The 9,445-nt window shown below is 34.8% G+C and overlaps 1 protein-coding gene across 3 annotated transcripts in view; it reads right to left on the reverse strand.

Moving 5' to 3' along the window:
• Positions 1–4,293, reverse strand: part of LOC104590091 (zinc transporter ZTP29-like) — a 48,143-nt gene extending 43,850 nt beyond the window's left edge. For 2 of the 3 annotated variants that reach the window (XR_016082345.1, XM_010248623.3), the window contains exon 1: positions 3,885–4,293. Coding sequence is in view for 2 of the 3 variants with exons in the window: in XM_010248623.3 (XP_010246925.1) it covers positions 3,885–3,948 (64 nt within the window). In the remaining variant the exon portion in view is untranslated. Of the gene's footprint in view, positions 1–3,767; positions 3,792–3,884 lie in introns of those variants that run through there. The other variant, XM_010248624.3, reaches the window with a different exon arrangement.
• Positions 4,294–9,445: the final 5,152 nt, after the last annotated feature.

The following is a 9,445-nucleotide window of genomic DNA, read 5'->3' on the forward strand; positions in this document are numbered from 1 at the left end:
TAAATTTTAATAAGGTTTAATTTAAATATTCTTAAAACATTCTTGGTTTTTTGTTTTGAAGGGGACAAATGCCGTGATGACTTCTTTGAGTATGCTCCTTTCACTTCATAACTCATTGTCCCACATTGATCCAATAGAGAGAAAGAAAGAATTTTCAAGCTTAAAAGATTACTAATCTCCTTCAACTATTGTTGTACTTTTCTAGGTGCACCTCCAGAAAGATGCTTCAGTCGAACTTGAATGGCTGCAGACAAGGGCTTGGGCTGACTTTGCACATTGCATTTAGCCAACTGTGGTCTTTGGATGCTCAGCAGATGTAAGGCTGCATTTTGACTCTAGAAGGCTTAATTCTAGGTCCACCTGTGGGCGCTCAGACTTGGTTAAGTCCAATTCTTGTTGGGGTAGCCTAGACTTAAAAAATCTTCACTGGGTCAATGAGGCAGACAAGGGCTTGGACTGACTTTGCACATTGCATTTAGCCACCTGTGGTCTTTGGTTGCTCAGCAGATGTAAGGCTGCATTGTGACTCTAGAAGGCTTAATTATAGGTCCACCTGTGGGCCCTCAGGCTTGGTTAAGTCCAATTCTTGTTGGGTGGCCTAGGCATAAAAAACCTTCACTGGGTCAATGAGGCCTGTCTTGCAAAATTAGGATGGAAAATATTAAATGACAGTCAAAACCTTTGGATCCGTGTAGTCACGCAAAAATATTTAATATCTAACAATTTCTGGAATGCAAAAGTTAAAAAAAGATTCTCTTGGGCATGGAGAGGAATCCTTAATGCTAGATCCTTATTAAAGAAGGGCACTGGATGGATTGTAGGTGATAGTAACAAAATAAATTTTTGGAGAGATAGATGGGCTGATTCGGCTCCCTTAGTTGAGCTTTTGAATAAAGACTCCTTTGGAGAGGAAAATGATTTCCGAGTGAAGTCATCAACCATGAAAGGATGGTTTGGAAAGAGGATAAAGTTCGAAACTTAGTTCCTATACATGTTTGGAATAAAATTAAACCAATTTTCCTCCCTCATCCAAATAAGGATAAGATGATTTGGAGGCTGGACCCTAAAGGAAATTTTTCTATTAAATCTGCTTATAAAGAGACAAGTGTGATTGAAAGGGGATAAGGAGGGCCTAACATAGTCCTTAGTAGGATATGGGGTCTTCGGGTTCCTCCTAAAATCCAAGGCAATATCAACACATGCTGATACGCCGGTAGGGGTGTATCGGCCTGTATCTTTGCTCATTTTTTATTTTATTTTTTTTTTATTTTTCTTTGAAACTAGTTAAGAGGTCGATTTAAGGCCGGTTTACCCCATGAACTAGACCAAACCCCGAAACATCCCCTGTAGGGGCGTATCAAGAAGACCCCGGTTACCCACTAAAATCAAGACTTTTATGCTCCTTCTCTTGAGTTCCTGGTTACCCACTAAAGCTTTACTCGTTAGTTGTTACTAGAGGAGTTCCCATCAATGAGGATTGTAGTATCTGTGGTTAGAATTGCATCTTAGCTAGGCAAGTTTGGCTAGCCATTAATTCTAGCATTATAGGCCCAGAGGAGAATGATTCTTCAATCTTAGATTGGTGGAATAACTTGAATAAGGATAGCAGAGTGGAGTAGAAGGGCCTATGGCCCAAGAAAAGAGTAGTTTCATTCTTTGGTTCTTATAAAAACAGAAATGGAAAAACATTCCAGAACCGGTACTTTCCCCCTTCTATCATCATAGAGAGGGCTTTGCATTTTTATTTGGAAACAAAATCTTGCAATGCCCGGGACACAAGTCTTGATAAAAGAAAATTATGGAGACAAATTAGATAGAAATTCCCTAGAGAAGGGACCATTAAAATAAATTTTGACACCTTGAGGGATGATAATGGGGTATGCTCAATTGCATGTATTGCCAGGAACCATTTGGGGGATGTGCTTGATGCCAAAGCGTATTCTATTGGATTGACCATGATAAATGTTGCTGAACCTTATTTCAGAAATCATTTTATAAGTATTGAAGGCAATTCGCTCCTTGTGATCTCTTTCTTGAAGCGGCAAGTCGAAGTTCCATGGAGATTGAAGACCATTATCGAAGATTGCTTGAGACTGGTTGGGTGGCTGCAGTGTTGTGTCTCTTATTCTCACTCTTTTAGGGAAGCAAATCAAGCTGCGGATTGGTTGGTGCTTCAAGCTCATTCTTTGTCCTTTAGCCCCCTCCCCCTCAACTTATTTTCACTCCCTGGTGCTCTTTTGTGTATTTGTTTGAGTGATGTCTAGGGCTGAGCTACCCCCTACCTTGTGTAGATCCTCCTATTTCTACTAAAAAAAGAATATCTGTAGACCATGGCCATTTAATATGGTTGCTTCTCAACATGTGATCCATTCCTCAGATGCCCTCTTATAGTCTTACTATATGAGAGAAAAAAAAAAAAGAATTCTGAGTCCAACCGAAAACTGAGAGAGAAGATCTAAATATAATGATCCAAAGACCCAAGGCCAAAAATCTGAACCCCATATTTGTTCAAGCATTTAAGAAATGTCAAGAACACAAAACTAGTTCTTGCCCATCATCCCTTCCTTAGGCTGCAATCGAATTGTGAACTGTTTCATCAATTCCCTCTTCTCCATCTTATGAGGTTACCTGAACTAAAGCAAAATCTGCCAAAGTTCTCTTATACCAAGAATGAAAGGTCTATATCTGCTTGGTTTCATGAAGAATTTCTTCTAAGTTGCTCAATCTACTTCTGGACATTTAATTATTTAAGGTGTACCTCATGTCAAGATATGCACAACTTCTCGACAACAGGAACAAAGTCCAGCTTGGTTGAAGCTCAAGGGTAGCATAGCCAGTAGCCACAAACATTGCACAACTTCTGGAAAGCTCCAATTGTACCAAAATCTCAGCTTTGAGAAATTCACCATCCGCTTGCTTGTGGTTGAGTCGAGCTGCAACTAAAGACACAAGAAGACTTGCTTTTGGATTTACTAACATATCTTTTATTCATATAATATTTTTTGAGCAAGGGTAACAGGAATTTCATTACATCTCTGTTTTTTATGAATATAAGTTTTTAGGATGCTTTTAATTGGTCTTATAATTGTCTGGCTCATTAACTTGAGAAGACCTTCTCTGTCTGTAAGCACAGAGTTGTATGGGATTCTGTCCCTTCCGAGTATATTTCATTGAGTTATCCAATAAGAATGAAACAAATTAATTAATTATGAAAAATTAGTTTGGCCATTGTTTGTCAACATACTCCTCACAAATTAGAACAATTGTGATATCCAAGATAGTTGGGATTAAGGCTGAATTGGGTTGAGCTGAGCTTGTTCAATAATGGTATATCAAGGTCTACTTCTGTGGTCCTATCAAAACCTTCACTTGATGCAAGTTTACCAGATTATACTACCTGAATACGGATTACCTAAGATAATTCAACAACTTATCAAATACTCAAGCTAAAACAAAACACAAGTGACTAATACCATATTCATTTACATAAGAATTAGTCCCAAAGAACAAACAGAAAAAAAAAAAAAAAAAAAAAAACGCCTAACCTATCCAAAAACGGAGCAAGCAAGTAGCGCTCAAGACAACAAAAATAAAAATTAATAGTACGCCCTGCATGATGAAATACCACCACCCTACCAGTCAAAATTTAGCAAGAAAATTAACAAAAGTAATTTCTACGCAGATGTCCAATTTGCTTACGTTCGAAATAACACAAAAGCTATCAAATTATCAGGTCATGCATTTAGAAAAAAAAAATAATGTATTACCCATTTAGAATCTCCACACTCATGCCACAGCCAAAAAAAGAAAGAATCAAGTTCAGAACATAGTCATGTGGCTCAAATTCACAACTCAAAACGAACTGACCCTCTTCACTGTCATACCTATCGACGTGCTTAATCCACCAACGAGGGAGAGAGCAAGAGCGATCATAACCTGAGAATCCATGAAAGCTCGTACTCGAAACTAAAACCACTGTGATGTAATCTCCGAACAATTCAAAAATCAACCCGCAGGAACAGAGAAGAAGGTGGTCTGTTGTGGCCTTCTGGATGAAAAGGCTACGAGAAAAAACGACGCAGAGCACCGATGAAAGGCTCGGGATTGAGTGGGTAATTTGGCCACAACCACCGGTCCACCACCACAGCACAGACCTAAACGATTTAAATTCGTCAATATTTAAGCTGTCTCAGCCTCTCGGCCTGAGAGAGAGACTGAGACTGATGAGTCCGACGAGCTACCATCAATTTCGTTAAGCTTGCTCAGCTAATCTGTACGTTTCCTCTTTTGATTATTTTATCAATTGTTATCCGCGACGTCTGAATCTTTTAATTCGTTTTTTCATTCTCAGTGGAGCGTATCATGATATCATCGTAGTTCGTAGAAGGAATAATGAATCGGGACCCTAGACGTGGCTCAATTGATTGAGGGAATTTCAGTGGGGTCCAACCGTCCAAATCGTGTGGTTTGGTTTGGCTTTTTTTTCATTTTTTTTTTTTTTTTTTGAACAAGGTCTTGACTCTTGAGTCTAGATATATGCGTCAACCGGGTCTTTGGAGGAATTAAAATTGGACCTTTTACCTTGTGTATCGTGACTGTAAAATTTTGAGGAATAAAAGGACAAAAATAAAATAAAATAAGACTGTTTTCATAAAAATAAAATAAATAAGACAAATTCTTGGTCCGTATCTGTCACGTGCAACTATTAATTTGTCAATTAGTATATATCGAGGAGTGCCCTGCATAAGAATACAACAACATATTTAATATTTTTATTCATGTAAGCAGATTTAATATTAATTATTTGAATAAATGAAGAAAATTAATTTAGTGTTATTTAATTAGTTAATTTAGTTAATTTAACTTAATTAACTATGGTAAATCAATTAATTTATTAATTTAGTTAATATAATTAAATACTTAAATTACATTAATTACTCAAAATTTAAAATAAATAATTTATATAATTACAAATAATAATTTTAAAATAATTTATAAAATCTTAAAATATACATTTAATTAAGACATTTTCACAAATGTATATTAGAGTGGTTGAGGAAATTGGGGGAGGGATGGGAGGAAGTGGTTGAAATCTTGGAGAGAGATTGAGAGAAGAGAAAATGTTTTAAAAAATTAATTTGCTTATGTTCCATGGATTTCAATTGACGTTAAAGAGGTTTAGATGAAAAGGCCTCATTTGGCCCAAAAATTCTAGGCTTGGTCCTAAGTTTTGTCTTTGCATTTCGTCTAGGCCTGGCCCTACAAATTTTTAGCTCAAGCTTTGGCCCAGTACTATAGCCTAGCCCAAGCTCAAGTTAGATTCACAAATTTTAATTCAATGTATATAATTTTAGACTCGACTCCAAATTAATTCGTTACTAGTTGGAACCAGCTCTGACTCAATAAGAATTAGGACAATATATCATGAACCAAAAACTGAACTGATCCAATTGGTTTGGGCCTACCATGTTCAAGCCGACCCATTGACTAGGGATGCAGATGGATCGGATCGAATTCGAATAAGGGGTATATCTAAATCTGATCCGACACTATTAATTGTAGATCTAATTCGAAGATATGATCGGATATGATAAAACATGGGTCTAAATTCGAATCCGGTGAGGAAGTCGGATTTTCGAATCTGATCCAACTTAATTTGATTTTTTTAAAATTAATAAATTATTAAAATATAACAATATAAATATAGAAAAAAAAGACTACAAGTATCTTTTCTACTATTTCCATCATATATACATGTTTTTATAAAAATATAAATAATATAACAAATTTACAAAAATACAATATAAATAATATATTTATAATATAATTCATGATTGGGTGGAACATGCTCCGACCCAATAAGAATTGAGACAATATATCAAGAACCGAATCCAAATTGACCCAATTGGTTTGGGTCCATTAGGTCTAATCCGAACCATTGACAACCCAAGAGAGAGAGAGGTAATAAATGAAAAGTATAAAGAGAGTAATAACAAATTTGTGGCAATATTGTAATTACATGTTGATAGCACTCTTGTAATTACATGAAAACTTAATGTCATATGCATAACTAAAAAAGAAACAATAATTGCTTCCAATGGCCATTTTGTAATTAATAAAAAATTCAAAGAGATAAACAATGATACTTTTGTAATTAGTAAAAAATTCAAGAAAATAAATAATGGCTCTTTTGTAATTAGAAAATGCTCGTAAATATCATACATTGGTTTTTACACAAGAGTTAATGAAAAATGGTGGTTTAATAAGGCGATATTGAATTTTACACTTTGATTTTTACACATGCATCTTTCATCGGATTTTACATGCATGTATCTCCCATTGGGTTTTACATGTTAGTTTTTACATTTATCTTTGGGTTTTACATTTAAATTTTCACATGAATTGAGCATGTAAACACCAACAGAGAAGAGTCCAAAGATTCCATTTAATGAATTCTAAGGGCTCTTGTTGTACACCATTTACTTGTTCATATATACATAATGAAAACAAAGTTCTTGAGATAGCCTCTCCTTTTATCTTCTCCAACTAAGGCTTCTTTGTTGGTTGTTTCTCTTCAAAAAATATCATTTCTAGGTAAATTTCTTAAATTGCTTTTATGGTTTAGCTAATTGACTAATTTTAACCTTATTATTTACATATTGTCTTAGGATACCCCTAAATTGTCTGACAATTGTCTACTTTTTTTCTTTTCCCAGAGATGGGATTGTATACGGGGGTACCATTACCATCCCTGAATAATGCCCTTAACACACTGCTATTGTATATCCATCCCTGAAATTGTCATCTCATTCCATCGATGCTTTCCCACATAGATCAATGCTCTTGGCTGCACTCCTCCCTTAAATCAAATATCAATCGAGGGTGAAAAATTCCCTTTCAAATCTAATATTAATGATGCCTTCTTCATTACTCATTCATGGTGATGAAGAAGTAACAATTTATGTTGGAACTCGAAGCATCACAAAAGAAGACAAACTAGGAGAACCCATTAGTTTGTTTTTTGTATTTGTTGGTTTATAAAACCTCTTATCGGATTCAACAATGAGAAAATGAGTAATTTTAGAAGTTGATAACAGAAACCAACGGAGGAGTGTCAACATAGAAAAAGACTATCATTGAAATCCCAACATCCCAATTGGAATAAAAAGGTATCTATCCATTTCTTTTAGGGTTTTTTTTTTTTAATTTCTTGTTGGCACATCCTTTCCCCCATCCAAACCCCACAACCCGCACCCCTGTTCTAGTGTTTTCGCCTGTAACTGACCATCGGAATCATAAGAGTAGTAGAGCTCAAAGAGCTCTTGTAATTCCAACACGAGCACATGTGGCATGTTGTGGTCAAGCACATCCGGCTCTCCGGCGTTGCCCATGTGGTTGTCATCTATCGAGCTACTTGAATTCGAAGACGCATCATTGATCTAGAATTTGGATCCAGAGATATTGTAGTTGAAAGTTGAATTCTAGTGAGAATTTTGAGTCTCTGCCTGAGTATTTATTTGAAAGGAAGAAAGACAGTGAAGATGAAGGAGGAGGAGGAGGAGGAAGAGAGTGAGAGGGATAAAGGGTAAAATTGGACTTTAAAAAAGTATACGTCACATGTGTACGAGTTTTGATGGAATATTAATGGATGCTAATGGTAAGGGTAGAGATAGTCAATTGTCGGAAACAATAGGGATAGAGTTAGACAATAGTCAAACAATAGGGGTATACTTAGTTAATTAGCTAAACCATAAGGGTAATTTAAAAAATTTCATCTCATCATTCTTGTTGTTTTGAGTTTCCATCTACTTCCTAGAGAATGCACCTTACACCAACTTCACAACATATTTCAATCATGCATTTGGAACATTTCCATACTCATAAATTTTAATTCATTGGGAGATCTTCTTAATACATGATTGAAATCTGATCTGAGGTGCATTCTATGAAGAGTAGATCCAAACTCTAATTTCCTATGATCTCTCTCTCTCTCTTCATGACCCCAATTAATGCCCATGTGAAAAAAAAAATAATTGCCAATTACTTATTCCTCTTACAATCAAGCAATATGATTTGGACCATATTCATTTGCTCGGCCCCTTCCTTATACTCTATGCTAAACCAGTTATTTTCCTATGTATTGCTTTATTAGGGGAATGAAGCTCCTGCTGCAAGTCCTAACAGTGGCTGTCTATTGCACATCTGAAAGTCTAGGAACTCAAAGTTGTTTAACAATGGGGAGAGCTCACCTAGCAAAGTGATCCAAGATCATTGTTTTAAAAGGCTTAAGCCTTAAGGCATGATGCGCCTGACTTGAGGTGAGGCACACATGTTTTGATGTGAAGCTTGAATCTTTGTCAAAATGAGGTGTAAGCCTCAAGCCTCAAGGTGCAAGGCATAGCCTAAGGCATAAAAAGACAAAAGCCTTGAGTATTAATGATTACTTAGTGATTTAATGCAAATAATATACATTTTTATAATTTAAAGTATATAAAAAAGACACTTTAATAATTATAGCAAAATAAAAAAGTAAAAAAGAAAACCAATAAGGAAAATTAAATTCTATTAATTTTTTTTTAGTGTTTTAAGAGAGTTCAATGCAAAAATGACTTGTCAAATTATTAGTTTATTTTGGAAAATCAAATGAGATTTTTCTTATTATTCTAAATGTAATGTTCTAAGTTTGTTATTTTTCTCATTTCTTAATGATCTTTTTAATTTTAATAATAATAATCTTATTATTATTAAAGATCAAATAATCTAAGTTGTTTCCTTTCTCCTAAATTACTTTTGAAATGTAAAATATTTATAATTATTAGTTAATTAGTTATTATTTTATTTAATGTTTAAATGCCAAAACTTTTTCTTATATACTTTTTTTTTATATAAAATAGAGAGGCTTACGAATTAGAGTTTCTATCGGTTACAAGACCATACACATCAAATAAGCATATAAAGTACAATTTTACATCAAGGAGGCTCAACATGACCGACCTCTTAGTTTGTCAATAATGAGTTTTGAGTCGCCTTTTAATAGTAAAATGGAGATTAGGAAATTTTCTGGAAACTTTGTGAGCTTTCACCACAACCTATGCTTCAACTTCATTAATTGACAATTCACCAACTTCTTTACAAGAGACCCACCACGGTCTACCGTCTTCATTTCTCAAAATGACCCCAATAACACATTTCCCATCACTATTCTTTGATGCATCAAAATTGATTTTAAAGGTTCCATGGTCTGGTTTTTTCCAACCAATATTGCAATCTTTACAATGACTAATACTCTATGGGGTATTTTGAGTATATATCTTAGTATACTCCCCATATTCAATAAATGATTTTTCCGCTTGGTGTAGAGGTAAAACTTTATTACGAAATAGAGTAAAGCTAGCTCTAGTTCAAGTCTATTTTGGATTTTATCATTATTATTATTTGTCATAAT

This window comes from Nelumbo nucifera, chromosome 2 (assembly GCF_055504915.1).
Source record: "Nelumbo nucifera cultivar China Antique chromosome 2, China Antique-T2T, whole genome shotgun sequence".
In the NCBI taxonomy this organism is placed as follows: Eukaryota; Viridiplantae; Streptophyta; class Magnoliopsida; order Proteales; family Nelumbonaceae; genus Nelumbo; species Nelumbo nucifera.